This window comes from Poecilia mexicana, unplaced genomic scaffold (genome assembly GCF_051168715.1).
Source record: "Poecilia mexicana isolate PSO_F unplaced genomic scaffold, ASM5116871v1 scaffold_16, whole genome shotgun sequence".
Lineage (NCBI taxonomy): Eukaryota > Metazoa > Chordata > Actinopteri > Cyprinodontiformes > Poeciliidae > Poecilia > Poecilia mexicana.
Genome location: NW_028263385.1, coordinates 29,122,724 through 29,143,290, shown reverse-complemented (window position 1 = coordinate 29,143,290; position 20,567 = coordinate 29,122,724). Strand labels below are relative to the sequence as shown.

Below are 20,567 nucleotides of genomic sequence, written 5' to 3'. Positions count from 1 at the left end.
AAGGGATTTCTCACAGTGGAGAATGAACCGTCTGACTTTCTTTGGCCGACTAAATTTAACCTCACCAAAGTTTTGCCTTAGAGCAAACAGGTACTGAGTTTGAAGCGTGGATCAGATGCCTTCAGCTATCTGTTTAAGCTGGCCTTCCTCACTGCAAAACAAAGAATTTTGCTTAATAAAAGAATTCAAGTGGACCTCACTTAATTCTCATCAACTTGTTGTTTGTACTCATCTTAAACAAGTGGTAGAAACTTTTGGGTAAAAAATAGTAATACTATATAAGTTAATCTATTTAAATTGAGTCCATGCAACAACTAAAATAAAATAAAAAAGGGAACTATTTGAAAGTGGTGAGGATTTCGGCTGGTAAAAAGTTTAACATTTTAACATGCTCAGATACTACACCATTTCTACTGAAGCAAACCAAAAAGTTTTGAACAAAACAACTATGTCAAGTAATGACAGTCGTGTGTATAGTTAGTATACCGCTGCTGTTGTATGCAGAAAAAAATAAAGAAATTTTGCTGACAATATTTTGGATGAGTTTAGGAATATTGTTTACCGTGGAAAAGTCTTGACCAAATACATTATTCACATATAACTTTTAATGTCAAGATATCTTTTCTTTATAGTTTATGTACAACTAAATGCATTAAAAAACGCATTTAAAAACTAAATTGATCAAGTTATTTTAGGATTGCAATCACACAATGTAACTTCACTGTCTTTTATATGCTGCACAAATTTAAGTAAACAATCTATTTTTCTGCGTAGCTAACTAATTTGCCAGTTAGTTCACCAGACTGAACTTGTGGACAATGTCTTGATTCAGTCCAATCTTTCATTCTGTATCTCCTGTACTCCAATATTTTGCTACATTCACTCTGTGAATGCTTTGCTTGCTGGTCTTCATCAAAGCTTTGAATGCAGTATCTGGTTTCCCTTACTTTAATCTGCCCGACTTGCACCTGATTGGTATGTTAGCTTTTTAATGCCCGCCCCTGTGAGGCGGTGCTCACAATCTCCCTCATGGTTGTTTCAGAAAATGAGAAGACATGGTGACTGAGTTTTAGACACCAGTAGCCAGCTCATGCAGCTTCTACTAGATGACTGTCCTAAAACTCCATACCTTGAAAATATGAATAAATACATGCAAGTTTGGTAATAATGTAAATCTTTCATCACATTTGCCCCACATTCCCTCCTAATTCAGTGATTGTGGTTTCTTAATTTCAGTGTTTACGCTACTGGGCAAGAAATAGAGTTAAAAAGGATTTAGAAGGAAAATAGTTGATAGTTGTATTTACTGAGAGAAAGGCTATGACTAGTTATCAGGACAGAATGAGACCTGTAAAACTAATGGGTCCATATGACCCAAGGAGAGAACCGGTCATCTGCTCCAACAATTTATCACTCTGTAGCAGAGGAGCAGGGGTATCACAACATCAGATGTATTTTTCATCCTTGAAACTATTTTAAATGTTTGATACCATGCAGTAGACCACAAAGCTGTGCTTGAATGTAAAAGTCAATTATTTTCTTCATTAACAGAAATGTTTGAAGTGTTTATGACTAGGATTAACCGAGCTGAGGGAAAACAAAGAAAGAGAAAAATATTCATCGATACAGAACCAAACCAGCAAATACGAATTTATGAAACCTTCAAGAATCTAGCGTTGTGGAAGATATTTAAGAAAATAATACTCAATTCGCACTCATGAATTTCTTTATTTGGTTGTCATCTCTAAAATACGTTTACTTTTTATTTTGAACACCAGAGATCTCACCTCTTCCCCACAGTTTTTCACCTAGTTCCACTACTGCAATGGATTTTATAGTCAATGTTAAAAGCAGCACAGAGTCTGAAGCGATGGAGGAAATTTACGTCAACATGGAACCTGTTGGACAAACTGCATCTAATCACACAGGTAAGAATAAAATTACAGATAAATCTAGCATGTATTTAATTACATTTTGCTAAGGTTCAGGTTTTTGTTAAGGTTCGAGCAGTTCCAAAGAGAGCCTCCGCCTCGGTGTGGCTTTGGGAATCCTGCCTCATCGCCCTCAGTCTTGTTATAGTCATCTTAAAGATGTAAAATGAGTACATTTTATGTTTCTGTTGTAAAAAATGTCATTGTCTGCTTCTGAAATCAAACTGATCAAATAGCAAGGGTTTTAAAAAGGATAAACTTGATGACAAAGTGTTGCAGAGAGGTGAAATATTGTACTGTGTTACATGAGCTTGATTCATTTTCAGCAATAGTTGCATTTGTACCCATTTAGGGTAGCATGTTTTTAATATCTCTTCTTTTTCAAACTATTTACCCAACGATTTATTGTTCAGTGTTACCTCTACAAGTATAACCAAAATTATGAAAAAACATGAAACTTTTTTTTTGTTGCAAACATGTTTGTTGGTATAAACATTCTGACTTAGCAGAACAAGAGCAAGTTTCCCTTCAAGAACGCTAACTTCACAGAAACGACTTCACGAGCTGAAGAGCCTTTAAGGTTGGCCAAAACTTAAAAAATTTTGGATCTCATTAAAATGACTTTTTCCCTTCTGAATTGTGTAGTATTACTAATAACTTCCCGTTTGGGTCTAAACAAATATATTATAAATGAATAACTTTTATTTTAATTTATTAACTACACTATCATTTTCATAAAAAACAACAATGTAAAAGAAACAAAACTTTTTTTTTTTTTCTTAGCGGGAAATTGTGTCCTACAGAACGAACAAACATCAGTTGTTCCTGTTTATTCAGGGGCAGCAGCAGAAGAAGAAGACAGAAGCAGATCCAGTAGTAATTGTTGATTAGGATTTGTTTTCACAGTGATATTATTCTCCAACAATAATGTAGCTTATTAGCATGGTGTTACATAAAACCCTAAAGATAAAATGTACACCTCCAACTGTTGTGACTTATAAAGCAACAATTTCACCAGTCGCGGTCCCTGTTATTCTTTCTTCTTAAAACTTTAACATAATAAAAAGCTGGAGAATGATTTTGTGTGGAGGATCGGTTTGGCATGATGCGCGATGATTGTGTCTTAATGTGACTTTTACCATGAGATTTTATGGAGCTTCAGTTGTGTCCAGTGATAGTGGATCAAGCTTTATTTTATTTATATTGTACAAATTATATTTCTACATGTCAATATATTTATTGTCATTTGTAATAAAGTGATGCTAACACCACGAATTCAGCAGTGATGAATCTGTTCTAGTCATCAAAGAGTCAATGTTGTGCTGATTCTAAGTAACTGAATCATTAACTGAATTACTTTTTTTTCATTTTATAATTCAGTCAGTGAGGTTATTAATTTTATGGCAGGCCTAGTCTCAGAAAGAAACAAACAAAAAAAAGGAAGGTACCAAATGTATATGTTGGTTCCACAGGCTTCACCCCTCCCCCAAAGAATACTTATTTTCAGTTTTAAATTTTTTATATGCTTACTTGTAAACTTTACAGGCAACAAATACCAAGAAGCAGTATTCTTAGAGTAGAACAAAAATATGTTGAGCAATAGCTAAAACCAAATCTCAACCTGTTCATTTTTCCACACAAAGCAGTACGTTTAAGTGCCACACATCCTAAACGCCGGCTATTTATTAAGCCAGTGATACCCTATTTACTAAGAGCTTCCTGTCTTATTTGATATTGTAAAACAACATCTTGGTTTAATTTAAAAAATTTAATCGTAAAAATCTGCTGCAGACAGCAGCTTGATTATAAGCATCGATCTAGTCTGAAGTGTCAAAACATTAAATCTGAGCAGTAAAACCCCAAACCACACCACTACCAAAACGGACAAAGCTAAGGTGACGATTCTAACGATTAAAACGTTTTATTTGACAAAAGGAACAGAATACAGCTATATTGCCGGCTGACTACCCTCTGCGGTCAGAGGTGTTAAATTCACTAACATTTAACCCCCCTCACCCCCTTCACCCCTCCTCGCACTTCTGGACGCCCCACTGAGCCCCCCTCCCTCACTCACCCCCACCTCGAACTTCCGGACCCATCAAAGAGTCAATGTTGTCCCATCCCCAAACCAGCAGTCCCGCCTCAAAAAACAGAAGTCCCGCCTCAAAAACAGGAAGTCCCGCCCACCTGTCAAATTTGATTGATAAAAGGGTGCTCTTAGCTTCTCTAACATGAAATGGGCCTTGAAAAGAATCTTCGGCAATAACGTCTATTCACCACAAGAGGGCAACTCCACTTCGTTCACCAAATACACAGGAAAGCATGAACGGAGATCAAACTCAGAGCAAAGCCCAAGAACAGCTGCAGGGTCTAACCCACTTGAGAAGAAGTTGGAGAAGAACTAAATGTGCAATATGTTAAAGCATTTATCACTGGGCAAAGGACTGCCCTTATAAAAGAGAACATGTGAAGCTAGCAAATATTGAGAGATCAAAAGAGGATGTTGACTAATGTAATATTACTCTGTTTTCCCCCTCTGACACACAGATCTTCCTGGTGAAAAGCTTTGGGATCTGCTGTGATTGAACTGCCTGTACAAGAACTGTGTCTGTGTTGAAAAATGGCTTCCAGATGGGCTACCTCAAAGAGAATTAATAAAGATTAAAGATGAAAAAAGTGCAAGACCTTTCCAGTTTGGGGATGAAAAACATGTGCAATCCACAAGAAAAGTGGTTATTCATGCAACAATAGGAGAAACTAGATGCAAAATAGTGACGGAAGTGGTTCCAGCAAAGCTGCTGGAACCACTTCCACGGAAGTGGAACCACTTCCACTATGCTGGAAGTGGTTCCAGCATAGCTGCTGGAACCACTTCCGTTGCTTCCAATGCTTTTAAGTAAAACATCATTGAAAAGAGCGAATGCTGTTTTGGAGATTGCTCAAGACAAAGCAATGATGTTTGACCAACCTATCAAACTCAAACTGACATCTTCTAGACATTATTGTGTGAACTTAAGAAAGAAAAGGAACAATAATAAAAGCCACTTTGAAAAACGTGAGACACCAAATGATGAAGATGAAATTCTCATTGTGGCATAAAACATAACAGAGAAAAAAGCAGTACTGCTAAAGCTACATAGGTAATTTGGACATGCCTCAGCTGACAGACTACAAAAACTCTTGTCTTGCTTTTGATGATGAAGCATTACAATCCTGAAGGAAATTGTAAAAAACTGAAATATGCATCCAATGCAGTAAAGCGAAACATAAAGCTGCAGTGGGTTTATCCATGGCCTCAAAATATAATGAAATTGTAGCTGTGGACCTACATGAGCTTGAGCCAGGACTGTGGTATCTACATGCCATCAACCATTTAAAAAAATTCAGTGCAGGGAGCATTACCACCACAAAAAGATCCAAAGAGATAGTGAAGCACTTTCTCACTGCTGGATTTCTCACTGCATTCATGGCCCATCACGCCATTATACAGTGACAATGGAGGTGAAATTAACAATGAAGAAATAAGAGACATGGCTGAAGATATTAACATTGACATTAAAACCACTGCAGGATACAGCCAATGGAGCAATGGCCTACTGGCAAGACACAATCACAATTCTACTTAATCTAAAGAAAGACAACAAATGTGACTGGAAAATGTAAAAAAAAAAACCCCAAAAAACAGGATGCACAATGTACACGGCTACAGTCCCTATCTGTTGGGTTCTGCAGGGGAGTGTTTTCTGTACATTTTCAGGGTGGCAGGCTGATGGGATCCAGCTGGTGCTCATCATCTCCAATCAGCAAGGGCCTTAAATAGGAGCGGCTTCCCGGAAGAAGATGCCAGATGGTTCTGCTTCCACAGTGGTACACTCTAGCTCTGTGCTGTGTCTAAAGTGTTTAACTAGTTCCTGACGTCTCTCCCATCTCTTCCTTCCTCCTAGAACCAGCTCTCCTAGAACCAGCTCTTACCGCTCTCTGAGATTAGGATCCACCTGGACTACCTTACCTTCGCTGTTTTGCTAGACCTAGCCCCAGGATTCCTCCACAACCACCACCCTGCTGCTGCCTGTCCACCCTCAGTTGCCTGCTGGAACTCCTCCACCTGGAAACCCCTCACTGCCCCAACTGCTGTACCCTCCTCTGCTCATCTGAACCCTCAAACCGTAAGCCATCACCAGGTTACACCATCATTCCCGTCATTACTCCTCTGTCTAACCGCTCACCCATTTCTCAGTTCCTCCTCTGGCCCGGTTCCTCCCTGCTGCCGCTGATCTACACCTCTCCATCCTCCCTCCATTTACACCTTATTGTTTAATAAATCTGTTAAACTGTGTTTGGTGTCCGTAGTTGTTGCTTGCCTTAGAGTCCTGGTACCTCACATTATGACACTATCAACTTGTTTTTGGACAAAACCCAAACCTGCCTTCAGTTCTAACTGAAAAATCTCCACCATTGGAAACTGATGTCAATGATGGGTCATCACACTGCATGGCATGAGCAAAGCCTTTGCCCAGGCTGAATGTTCTGAGAGGATCTAAAGAGCCCTTTTCATCTTTTTCATTCCAGAGATGAAAAATATGAAACAAGAGACAGTCTGTTATAAACATACAGACTGTCAGGAATGGAAAGGTCCAGGTGTGGTTATTGGCCAAGATGGTGTAGTAATATTTGTCAGGCATGGTGGAACATATGTCAGAGTACACCAGTCTAAGCTGGGAAAAGTGGATGAAACACAGGAGAAACTATTAGAAACTGAATAAGACAATTCTATTAAAATGGATGTAATTTTTTTTAAAGACACCAGGAGCATAAAAGTTGATGAACATGATTTTGAAAGCGAACATGAGGAGATGGCAAGTGGTTCATCACCTGATGGCCAACAAGTGATGGAACCACTTAGTGCTGTAGAAAACAGCGAATCCTCCTATGATGCAGTACAGCCTGAAGAGGGTGGTCTCCCACTGACACACACAACTGTAAGTAAAGGACCAGATGCGAAAGCTAGACAAGGAGTCAAATACACAAAGAAACAGGTCAAAAATATTCTGGAAAAATAACCAGCCAGGCAGGAAAGGCCAGAGGGAAACACAGAAACAATCAGAGGAAAACTTAGCCAGAGGAAATTGCTGGATCCACAGGGTCACTTTATATGGAAGAAGTAAGCAACTTTGAAGAGGTTGAAAATGTCAAGACAAACACTGACGCCAAAGATTAAATATTAGTGGTGAATGAGGATATTTTTTCACAAGCTAAACAAACTGAACTTGACAACTGGAAAAGGAGGAAGAACTAGAGGAAGAAAAAAATGGTCATAAATGCATATCAACGAGGTGGGTGTGCACACTCAAGAAAACACAAGTGGACATAGTACCCAAAGTTAGACTGGTTGCAAGAGGCTTTGGAGAAATTAACATTCAAGAATATCCTAAGGATTCACCTATCTATTGATGGACCTAGAGAGCCTTACAGGAAGAGATAACATAAGCATTTATGGCGTGCCTGAGGCAGCAGAACGGGACTCTCAATGAGTGACTTTGTAGTCACTCATGTTTTTCCATGAGGACTCGGCGCTGTCCCAATGCGAGCTGAACATAGCAGGGTTTTCCCCAGTGTATTATAAGCCTGCTTTACTAGTACCCCACCAGGCTAGGCGTTGCTTGTTTATGTCTTTTGGGAGTATAATAATTTTTTTAAAAAAGCTTAATTTTTTTCCTTTTTTTTTAAAGTCGGATTACAAGTGTCTCTGTTGCTCTGAACATTTCACTAGAGAGTAGATTTGTTCCTAAAGGATAAGTTTATAATAGATAGGTTTGTAGTTTAGGCATTTCAAGCCAGCAGCGGAGGCACCAGCATGAACACAGCTGGTGCCTCTGCGCGTTTGCCTCACGAGCTGCCGTTGCTTTACCTCACTTTACCTCAGAATGGACAGCACATGCCTCATTGCACTCAAACTGGACACAGGCTGACCTGTATGGATATTTACATCAACTTCCTCTGAGGAATTATGTTTCTTTGGAGAAATCAAGGCAGGAGTTTAAAGCCCACTGCGTTAGCTCTGGTTGCACAGCTCAATGTTAACCGCAGAAATAACTTTTAGTGGCGCTTTCAGAGATGCGTGTTGAGGGAGTAGTGAGAATGATTTATCTTTGTGAATGAACAATTATGTGCGGCATTTACAGCTCAACACGCTACCCAGTGTGTGGCTCTTGTCTGTTTACGCTGTAAAGTTTATGCATATGATCCCAGTTGGCCGGTGCGTTAGTGGTTAACGAACCAGCGCTAATGCAGGTTCAGCCCAATGAGGAGTTTCACACTCGCCTCGCATCACGCTGGTTTTATATCATTTTATTATTATTAGTAGTATTATTTTTCCGGTTACACGAAGCATCAAACCATATCAAATGCTTTGTCCACTTAGTCAGATCTGAAAATCTCGTCCCATAAACTCCAGCAACCAAAACATTTTCTGTGACTCTCATTAAAAACTCAACAGACACGAAATGGAAGAGAATTCATTTATCGGTATTTTATTTTGAAGGAGAATTTTGAGATAGCAGTGCATTGTGGGTAGCAGAGGTGTGATGCACCATAAAGTGGGAGAATTTAATCATGACTTGTTGATAGTCCAGAAAATCTGTTTAAGAATATAAGCCACCACATAAATTAATAGTACTTCAATTTATTATGTATGTGGGTTTTTTTGGGGGGTTTTTTTACACTTAAATTGACCAAAATACCCTGTTAAATAAAAAAAAAAAGAAAACAAAAAAAAGTAACCAAGGTTCGGCCAACGTCTCACCAGGAGACCGGAAGTGAGGAGCCCCGCCCCTTGCTCTTCAGACAGAGTTTGGGGAAGAAGACGGCGGTCGTCCTTTTTTTCTTTCACTGACGCTGTTCATCGTTACAGGTTAGTAATGTGAAGCTGGTGAGAGCTGTCCCCCTCTAGAAATGTGGAGTAACAAGTTAATTTGGATCTGATTTCGTAATTTCATACATAGACGTGCTCAAACATTAAAAAAAATAAAAAATAAAAAAAAAGTGATTTGTTACGATCGCAGTTAGCTACATTGTGGCTACAATGGTCACATGACGGCCCTTTTGAAGATCGCTACATTTATCTTTTAGCTCCGTTCCACTCCCCGATCAAACAATGGCACTGTTCTATCAGATAGCCATACGCTGTCAGGATAGCATACATGCAGTCAGTACGCATGCCTGCGCATGCGCATTAAGAAGTCCGACTGTCAGTGGAGTTGTCAGTTCAGCATACGCAACAAGTTATGACGAAAATAAGTCATTAAATTGTTTATAATATGACATAATATGATAACTAGATAGATATACATGTGTTGTCGTGGTTTCAAAGTGTATTTAAAGCAGGTCTGGCTGCAGCTGCAGTCAACTACAACACACGCCCGTGTAAAACTCATTAACCTACTTAACCGCTAAGTCAGGATGCCATATAACTGTGAATAACAAAGTGTATGATGATCTACATCATGATCCTATGTTGCAGATTAAATAAAATCATATGGTAATGACAACGTATACATGTCTGAGCTAAGCGTATGACTATCTGACAATGTATGCTGATCTGACAGAACAGCACCCTAACATGCGTTGTTTTGTGTTATCTGTTCAAAGGGAATTATTATTATTAATATTATTATCATTATTATTATTATAGACATCACTATGTCTCCCCTACTGTGTAATCAATTAAACTGTACAGACAGTTATAGTTATTCAAAGCCCATTAGAGCTTAAAATATATTTGTTCATTATAACATGTCCATATTAAATTATTTACCCTAATTAATCCTCTCATTTGAGAAATGTTTTTTTTAATGTACATCTGTGAGCTCTAAATTAATTGGTGAATTGTTTAATTTGGCAATTTGATACTGTCACAGTTGGTGGGAGTTGATACTATTTACTGAAGTGAATGCTATGTAGTTGTTTGATAACAACAGAAGGACACAAGAATTTGAACGTACTAAGAAATGTTAATGATTTCATAATTTCAAGAATTTGTAATAAAGAGACAGAGTTTGGGGAAGAAGACGGCGGTTGTCCTTTTTTTCTTTCACTGACACTTCATCGTTACAGGCTCTCCACCAAGATCAAAGGAGAAACAGAGACACATCAGAAGAAGAAAAAAACAAAAAAACAAAACAAAACATAATTTGTTACAACTGTCCACTATGAGCTGAGACGTGTAACAAACTGTGGGGGCTCGTCCGGGATCTCTCCTCATCAAAACCATTGGGAGAAGATCCAGAGATACCAGAACCACATGACCAAGGTGACAGTACACAGCTGAAGACCAGGAGTCAACCCGTGGGTGTCCAGGGTGGAAGATCAAAGTGGGAAGGAACCGCAATCTTCCACCGGGGGTGCGTTGCGGGCTTCCTTGTTTACAAGAATATTATTGTGTAGGTTAGTTTGATATGTTTATGCTGTCTGGATTACACCAGACATAGTGGGATAGAGAGGTGTGGAAGGGGCAACAGTTAAAGCCATAACAGCTGACATAAAACTGCAGAGCAAAATTAATTTGGCAGACGTACCAATATTACAAATTATGATAAATGCCCGGAACGAAGCAATTAGAATCTGTGGTTTGGAAATGCCTCAAAAGTTTTAAGATGATGTGCTTATAATTCAGAATTCACCCCAAATTAACACGATGATAGATTCAAGAAGTGGGTTTCGAAAGGCCTAACTAGTTACTATTCTTTTCTCCACAAGGGGGCTTTCCAATGTTTTGAGACCTTGAAACGAAAATATAAATATAAAGACGACTTTTTCCAAATATCAACAGATCAAGAAATGATTTTAATCAGGATCTCCCTGTGTGTTTATGTACATTTACATAATCTTAGATTTGTGGAAACATTTATATTATTAACTAAATCAAAAGCAGGCAATAGAATAATATCCAGGTTGTACAATGTCATCCTGCGGTGTAAGAAGGACAGCACTGTGTATGTTAAAGTGAAGTGGGAAAAAGAAGGCAATCTGACGATTCCAGAGGAAAACTGGGACCACATCTATAAGATAACAAGATCGAAGATTTGGCGTGAATTTTGCTGGAAAAGCATTGTAATATTTTTTATAAACCCAGAGCAAAAAAGATATCAGGGAAGGGGGAATATCTGTGATGTGGCGGGGGCAGTGCCAAACGTTTACATATTTTCTGGGACTGTCAAGCCGTTCGGTAATATTTGTCTCACATCAATGAACATTTACAGAACATTTTCACATTTGATTTTCCTTTAAACTTTGAATGCATACTTTTATGGAACATACCGCTGGACAATCTGAACTATAATGATCAAAAACGTCTGTACACTTTACTGGTTGGGAGCAAAAAGGCCCTCACAAGAAAATGACTCAAACAAGAACCTCTAACAACTGAAGACCGGGTTAATGTACTGAAAGAGATTTATGTATTGCAGAGACTGTCTTTTTCTGTCAATGTGCAGAGGGACACTTTCTACAAGATATGGTCAAAGTGGACAGAATATGTCAAGCCTGTTATGGCGGATTTTTTTGTAAACCTTCCTATCGTTCAAATAGATGCTTTGATTTGAAATGTGATGTCAATGATTGGATTGTTTTCCAGCTACCCTGCCAACCCCATTTAAGTTCTGGTTTGTTTTTGTTTTGTTTCGGGTTTTTTTTTGTTTGTTTGTTTTTTCTTGAGAAAAAGTGTGAAAAATGAGAATGAAATCAATATAATTATATTATTGTAAAAAAGAAAATGTTTGTGGTGTCTTTTCTTAGGTCATAGTCACACACAAAGAGTCCTTTAAACAGACTTACCTCCACTGCTGTTTTCATCATCTTGCCACCATGAAACTATTGGTTTCTGACTGGATTTCTGGCTGCTTCTAGTTTTAGGCTGCTTGTCAGGGCTGCTTAAATCCACTGAGTCATCTGAAACAGACTTTTAGACATTGGATCAAACAAAATGCCGAAACAATGACTGCCCAGCACCAAGAAAAACAAAATGCAAAAACTCAGAAGTAGAAAACCTACTAGGCTATTTTCTAAATGAATCAAATTTTTGCATTTAAAAAGGAAAATATTTTTCTTAACATATTTTTCACAGTATTGAAATTAGGCCTGTCACATAAAATTTTGCTGGCGATTAATTGTCCCAGAAATTATTGTGATAATCAAGAATATTGTCATTTTGAGACTATTGTTAACTAATAGCAAAATAATTATCTAACGATGCAAATACACCCTCTCAGGGGTCAATAAACTTTTGTCGCTGTTCTCGCCATCATGTCCCATGTATTGGGTTCAGCCAAAGTGGAGGAAAACTGAGTTTTAGCTCCCTGTGTGTTTTGCAGTTACCAAGGAAATAAGATAGGAGGGAGTAACTAAGTGCCACAGTGAAGCTTTTTGTCATGCAGTCTCTTTGGTAGAAAGAGAGAGAGATGCAATGAAAACAAACAAGCAATATTATCGCCCTCATTTTGTTATCGAACTCATTTTAATTTATTGTGCAATTCATTGATTTATTGTTTATCACGACTGTGATGATCCGACCAGTCAAGGACAAGGACAAAGGCATATATAAAAAAAATATGTTCTATTTATTTTTTCCAAAAAACATCTTAACAAAAGGTTTCAACAACAAATCTAAAAAATATAACAAAATGGGCCCAAAAGAAATCAACTAAGGCAAACATAACTCAAGATAACAAACCAAAAACTGACCTCACACAATGAACACACAGGAAGATTTATACAAACAGGCTAGCCTACACAAACGAGGAGGGGAAGGGAAGGAGACAAAGACAAATAATGTATAAACATAAATGATTAATTTAAACTAAAACATTTTGACTTAAACACCACTATAAAAACCAAAATAACCTAATACCAAAAAGGTTTTAGCAATTATGCCATTAGTGGAGAGAGGCAGATTTTGTCACATCAAGTCCCCTGCTTCCAGCAGCCTGATGGACTGTTCTACTTCCTGGTTTTCCTTTCAGCCAACCCCCTTCTGTCAGCCAGTTCTTAAACTCAGCAAACAAAATAGTTAATGATCTTAAAAAAACATAAGGCGTTTACTAAATGTGTGCACCCAAATTAGTAAACAACCTAATGCAATAACCACCACCAAAGAAAACCCACCAAAGAAAAAGTGAAAATCTAAATATATTATATGAAAACATTTAAATAAATACTAACACTGAGGAAAAGGTAGAGGAACCTCCACAGCGACAGACCTAATTGACACGTACCCATTTTTCAACCTGATGATATCAAATGGTTGATATTCCTAACTTCAACAACTCAATACAAAGATATTTCATATTGAAAAACGTCACTAGATTTCAATGGAAAGACAGACAAAGGAGGCTGCACCAACCAATCCAGTCTGAATCAATGGTCTTTCAGTATAAACATAGTGGATTCCTCCATCTGTGTCTTCTGTATGGTGGTTGACACAGGGAAAGCAAAATGTGGCAAAATAATTTCAACAATGGTTGGTGGGGTTTTTTCCCCCATTTGAGGTGTGTTCATGATGCTTAACGCCAAAGTCAAATTTCAAACTGTGGATTTATGTGAGACTAGTGTTAAACCCTTTAATGTTAATTTCTGAGGAGCTTACCAGCTGCCATTTTTTAAGTGCATTACCTCTTTCAGGAACTTCTCAAACTCAGCATCCAGCTCTTCCTTAGTCTGTCTGTAAGACATTGTAATAATGCTCCTCAGTTGTGGACTGAACCTGAAAAAGAATCCCATGAAGTATAAATTAATAAACAAAGTGATTTCTTGTAAAATGCTCCGGTTTAATGCCAATATTACTTACATAATATTAAAAAAATATTTAAATGCAATACATTTCTATTTGAATTTCCTGTGTTATTACAAGTATGTGATATATGTTTATATAATATGTGTACTTCCTATGTTATAACATATTTACAAGTATATTATTTTCAAGGCATTATCAATAGAAAAGAAATAATGAAAAACAATAACAATGACAAATAACTGAAGTGCTACACTTACAATAAGCAGCATACTGAGACTCTAATTTTAGTGTGTCACATTTGACAAAGGGGTTATATCACTGACTTTACATAACCGAGAGAGAACGCAAAACATTTTGCGAGGGGATGCAAAGGTTTTGCGAGGGAACGCAAAAGAAAAAAAAAAATCCCATGTCCCCTGGAGGGCTCCGTAATGCACAGAGACCTTTGAACACATTGAACAAGATCTTAAAACACCGTACAACAACTGTACAACAACATAGCAACATAGGAACAATCAAGAATCTAATATTTAATCAGATCATACTGCATCATTGTCATCATGCAATACAAAGCTAATTTAATCTGTTTTCTCCAAAAGGTATAATGTTGCTGTTTCTGCTGCTGATATTGTAGTTTTTAAACAGACCATAGACGAGAAGAACGCTGGTTATGAAGTGTGTTATGAATAGAGGTATGCCGATTGATTGGCCACCAATCATAATTGACCGATTTCTGTGAAAAAGTGAATGATCGATTCTCACCGATCACCGTCTCTTGTTGCCGATCACCAAAACCGATCACCTGTATCTCACTTCACCATCTGAGCTTATCTCCTCTTTCCTTCACACTGTGCAAGCGCGTGGCAATAAATCCTAAGCAATGTCATGTGGAACTTCAACACTCAGAATGAATGGGAAAGTTTGCATGTTGCGACGGAGAAATACCTCGGGGTGAATGTCAAAATGCATCAAGACAAAGAATTTAATATGGCATTTAAGAAATAAGCATTTGACGGACAGAGTTTGTGTATAACGAGGCTTACACTACAGAAAAAAAAAAAATCCAGAGTGATCAGACAGCAGGTAAAACAGCGCACAATTGCCAACATTCACCCGGATTAGCACGACGATCAGAAAGCTAAGCAAATAACCCGAAATATAATTTAAGACTTTGGGCTAGCAGTGGAAGCAGTGACATTGGACCGCCGCTGCTCGCTACTGGTAATATTTCACAGATGTAATGCCGTTTCTGCTCCACCCGAGTCTCTTCTCTTACACCGAACGTTTGCTTAAAGCTGCAGCATGCAACTTAAACAAAAAGAAAAAAAAGGTTTTACATATGTATTAAAACTTTCACTATGTCCTAAAATAAGACAGATAATCTCTGAAAAAAACAAAAAAAACAATCAAGCTCCCCTGCCTCCTGGCATTCTGCAGAATTACTCAGCTCGGTCAGAAACAACCAATCAGATCCAGCTCTCAGAAAGTTTCATTTAGTAACTCAAGATTGTTTATTGTGATGCAACCTGCATTTGACTTTGTATGAATGTTTCCTTTTTTACTTGACATTATTTGATGTAGGCAGTGTTGTGAGACTAATTAAATGTATAATTTAGGGTACTGAGAACCTCACTGTTAAATATTGTTTACTGATTGCAGATTTTTCAGTTGTCCTTTTGAATTGTTGCTTATTTCCGCTAATGTTTATATGATATTTTGTAGCTTCATATGCTATGGGCTGAATTTTCCTTTAGCAGTTGAGGTTTCTATTCACAGCAGGTCACCTCTTGCACAATTTAGCTAAACACATTTATTTAGCTAAATTGTTATCCTTACCTAAATACTAATCCTTGCATAAAAGTCAAGACATTTCTTGTAATAGTTCATTTTACTCAGCCAAAAAGTTTTAGAATATATTTTTCTGCTTAAAAATAGAGAGAGCATATTCTGCTTTGAAATAAATATTCTGTCTGGTTGCAATATTGTTCAAATACAATCTTAAACATATATCCTTAAAGTTATAACATTAAAAAATATTCCAGTGTAGTACGGCCAAAAACATAGCTGGCTCTAGTGGGTACTTTGCAGGTAAAACTCAAATGTTATCTTAAGTGAGCAAGCTGGTGCTCACCTAAGATCTACTGATCCGTTCATGTGGCATAATTGAATACTTAAACTTTTTTATGGTGGCCGTACTTTCTGCTTTAACATAAGGTTATGCAAAGTTTTTCCATGAATGTTAATATCTCCTTGTGAAATATCTGATGTTTTATATCTTTTTCTTTAGTATAGAAAGGCACAACAAACCTATATTATAAACAGAAAGAGGAAAAAAGTAAAAATACATCCAAACTATTTGGACTATTTCTGAGTTATTATTGCGGAGTAATCAGTCATCTGACAGTTTTGATTGTGTCTCTGTTGTGTTCATAGTCTGAATGGTTTAAAGGGCTGTGCAGTTCCATCTCAACCTTAAGACATAAACATGCAGTAAATAAATCAATTTTCAATCAGGTTTTTGCACCAACAAGTTAATAATAATAAAAACGTTTTCACCATATGAATGAAATAAGTTATTATTGATATGAACCAGGTGTCAAAGCCGCAGAAGCATGCGGCTTTGACACCGGGGTTGTGGGTGTGTCGATGTGGGCGTGACTGTAATGAGTATGAATGGGAATCATACACAAACTTTGTGTGTATGAGGAAGCGAATGAGAGGGTGGTCAGTCCTCGCAAAGTTTCGAGTATGATAATCAAAATTAAATAAATCAATAATTGTGACAGAACAAAGAAGAGGTTTGGAGTTGATTGATATATGGACAGATGAAATTTCCCGAGTTAACCCAGTGCGGCCCTCTACCACCATTAGTTTGCCGTGTTTTATAATAGTAAAATGTGTTTATTAAAAATGTGTTTATTAATAAAAGCCTGCACATTCCTCTCACTAACATGAGAGGAATGTGCAGGCTTTTATATAATGTGTTTATTAATAAAAGCCTGCACATTCCTCTCACTAACATGAGAGGAATATGCAGGCTTTTATTTTGAAACTGTCAGTAAGCTTCATTTTAATTACCACACCAATTCAATGTGTAACAGTAGTTTGTTTAAACCAGTCACAAAAAAGCCCAAAAGAGCAATTACCTGATGTGAAAAATGTCAAGGCTTTTATTTTGAAATTTTTAGTAAGCTTCATTTTAAATTTTCCACATTACTCCAATCTCTAACAGTGGTTTGGATAATCCAGCTATAAAATGCCCAAAACAGCAAGTAGTTCTAAATGCCAGCTCAGCCCTCCTCTGTAATGAGTGTTCCACCATGTTCTGACATTCTGCATTAGCATTTCACTGGCTTGCGCAAGCCAGTGCCATAACTTGTGAGAAAATGCTAATAAAGGCTCATATTATTGCACCGCCTACGGTGGTGCACTAACTCAAGGGAAAAAGATTATTAAAGCTAATGTAATTGCACCACCTGTGGCAGTGCACCTACCGGAGGGTATTAATGAGGCTTCTATTTTGAAACGTTCAGTAAGCTTCATTTGACATGGCAACACTAATCTCATGTGTTACAGTGCATTTCTTAAAAAGTTATCTAATGCAAAAAAGAGCAATTACATGATATAAAAATTGTCAAGGCTTTTATTTTGAAATTTTTCAAAAGCTTCATTTGAAATGGCCACACTAATTTCATGTGTAATAATGATTAGGTTAAATCAGTTATATAATGCTCAAAGCACAAGTAGTTTATAATACCACCTAAGTCCTCCTCTATAGTAACAGACAGTTCCGCCATGTTGTCGTTCTGACATGCTGCTCAAGCCTCTCATTTAACTGAGTCTTGGCCATAGATAGAACTACAGCTATGGCAGTTATGGCTGGTGGTTTGTAGTCCAAACCAACAGCTCTGCCTTTCTCTGTGTTCTGTTGCTATAGCGATGAATCCTCAGCCAACTGCCCTGTGTGCATGAGACAGAAAGGTGGAGAAGGATTTCTATCTTTATGAGGAAATACCCAGGAAATGTTAATGTTTCTGCTAATGTTAATTAGCACAAACATTAGTTTTTTTTCTCACTATCCTGACAAAAAAAAAACCATAAAAAAAGATTATTATTACTGCACCGCCTATGGCGGTGCACTAAAGTGAGAGGGATATGCAGCCTTTTATTTTGAAACTTTCAGTAAGCTTCACATTAATAACCACAATAATTCAATGTGTAACAGTGGTTTGGTTAATCCAACCATATATTGCCTAAAACAGCAAGTAGTTCTAAATGCCAGCTCAGCCCTCCTCTGTAATAATTGAGTGTTCCGCCATGTTGTAGTTCTGACCTTCTGCTCTGCCCTCTGTACTAAAGTGTTCCGCCATGTTTAGAACTACAGTCTTTGTAGTCCAAACCAGCAGCTCTGCCTTTCTCTGTATTCTGTTGCTATAGCGATTAATTATGTGTGAGACAGAAAGGTGGAGAAGGATTTCTATCTTTATGAGACACCCATGAAATGCTAATTTTTGTGCTAATGTTAATGTTAAAAAAAAACATTAAAAAAAGCTTAATATCATTGCACCGCCTATGGCGGTGCACTGACGTGAAACCAATATGCACGCTTTTATTTTGAAACGTTCAGTAAACTTCATTTGAAATGGCCACACTAATTCCATGTGTAAATGTGATTGGGTTAAATCAGTTATATAATGCTCATAGCACAAGTAGTTCAGAATACCAGCTAAGTCATCCACTATAGTAACTGACAGTTCTACCATGTTGTAGTTCTGACATGCTGCTCAGGCCTCTGTTTTAACAGAGTCTTGGCCATAGATAGAACTACAGCTTTGGCAGCGCACAATTGCCAACATTTGCGCTGCCAAATGTTGGCAGCGCAAATGGCTAATGGCAGGCCCCAATAAAGAGATGTAGAACAATAGGTGCCTGCCATGCATTACATGGAGGGCAGTGACTGTCACTGCTCTTCCCTATGTAATGCTAATGGCATGCCCCAATTATTCTTTCAACAAGGTGTTGCGCAATTCTGTGCGTTTTGGTTCCATTTCCAAAATAACTAGCAGAGCAGGAGTTTAAAATTAACTTATCAACCACCGCTGTGTTCAGGGAGCGCTTATTAATAATAGCAAAATAAATATCAAGCCTGCAAACCTAATATCGTAACGGACTGAATGTTTTTAACGTAATCTCTGGTCGGCTTGGGGAGCGCAGGAGGTTGCCATGGCAACTGGTGTGCTTAAACGACAGAGACAGAGAGTAAAAATGTGTGAATGATTTAGAGTTGTTCAACTGTTAGGATTTTACCTTTGTTTACCTTTGCTGCAGCGCTTTACAGCTGCTGTAGTTTCTGAACGTTCAATAAATGACTAACTTGGACTAATTACCTTGTTCTTTGTGACTACACGTCATTTACAACAAACATCAAACACGGTAAATATGTTTCATTAAAACAGACCAATGAATTCTACCACGATAATTATGTGAAATTAAATTAATTGTCTAATATAAACAAATAGTTTGGTGCTGTCAGGCTCAGAGTCTGAGAGGCTTTCCCTTTATCAAACAAATTTTTTTTTTTGCCTCTTAGTGGAAATATTGATGTTGATGAGACTTTCTCCAAAATGATAACCTTTTTCAATCTTTATTGCTCCACTGTTGAAAATGAGGCTCTAACATTCACAAATAACAGTGAAATGAAATCCAGTCCAACATCTGGTTTGAGGTGATTCCTCTGGAACCTGTTGGAGGAAAAATGTCCCAACTTCAGAAGATGTGCTTTTAACTTAACAGAGCTCTGTGGTTCCTCCTATCAATACGAGAGTCAGGGTGAGGAGGCGCCATGTTAGGAAGATGAAGTGGAAGCTGCAGGATCTTCAGAACAAACAGGTCATGATGCTAGGCTACTAGCATCATGAATGAAAATGAATGAAAAGACCGAACGGTTTTCCGCTGTATTCAGATAATTCCAGCTAACACAAGCTCACCAGCAGCAGTTCGGTTCATCTAAGGAGCTAATACTTAGCCAGAGAAGTAAATCAAAGCTTCCAGCATGACTGTTGCTTCAGGAAGCCCACTTCAGTTAGCGACAATGTCTCACTGCTGGGTCAGAACTACTCACTCAGAACTGAGGTCCTTGATGACAGCTGCTCAGCGCAATAACTTCTGAAACATGTTCATTGAGTCTTCCCATTCTGTTTATGGCGGTTGGCAGACAATCTAAGGTGCTCTTCACTTAGTTGTTTTGAGTGTAACTTCCCGCGATACTAGCCGTCTGACGAAGCCTCTCTGATTGGCTAGGGAAAAAACGTCAATAAATACGAGAAGGACCTCGCTGCAGCCATAGACAAGTCCTTCCAAGTACACTTCGCTGCAGCCTGCGGAAAGGGGCGGTGACGGACCACTGTCAGTCTCATACCTTATATGGAAATTGGACTATTACATTCCGGAAATGAAGGGGGCGCCAGTGACACCATTTCCTGTACCAGCCGTGTTTTAATAATTATAATAATAATAACGCATTTTATTTCACAACGCCTTTCAAAACACCCAAAAACACTTTTAACATTTAAAATTAATTACTAATTAGGAAATGACATACCACGTGTTACGTTATGTTAGTGACGTGGTATGTCAGTCACGTGGTATGTCAGTCACGTGTTATGTCAGTCACGTGGTATGTCAGTCACGTGGTATGTCAGTCACGTGGTATGTCAGTCACGTGGTATGTCCGCTTTTTTATCTTTATTAAATCTTTTTTTCGGATGTTAAAATTACATTAGTAACAAACAATCTACAATAAACAATAATAAGGAAATGAAGGGTGCGCCGTGTTTTCATAATTATAATAA

The 20,567-nt window shown here is 37.8% G+C and overlaps 1 protein-coding gene across 5 annotated transcripts in view; it reads right to left on the bottom strand.

Moving 5' to 3' along the window:
- cep162 (centrosomal protein 162) overlaps window positions 1-20,356 on the bottom strand; it is a 61,427-nt gene extending 41,071 nt beyond the window's left edge. For 3 of the 5 annotated variants that reach the window (XM_088013598.1, XM_088013600.1, XM_088013599.1), the window contains exons 1-3: window positions 19,838-20,356; window positions 13,596-13,686; window positions 11,763-11,886 (exon numbers count right to left, since the gene is read on the bottom strand). In XM_088013598.1, the coding sequence (XP_087869724.1) occupies window positions 11,763-11,886; window positions 13,596-13,655 (184 nt within the window). In that variant the 5' untranslated portion in view covers window positions 13,656-13,686; window positions 19,838-20,356. Of the gene's footprint in view, window positions 1-11,762; window positions 11,887-13,595; window positions 13,687-19,837 lie in introns of those variants that run through there. The other 2 variants (XM_088013601.1, XM_088013602.1) reach the window with 2 other exon arrangements.
- Window positions 20,357-20,567: the final 211 nt, after the last annotated feature.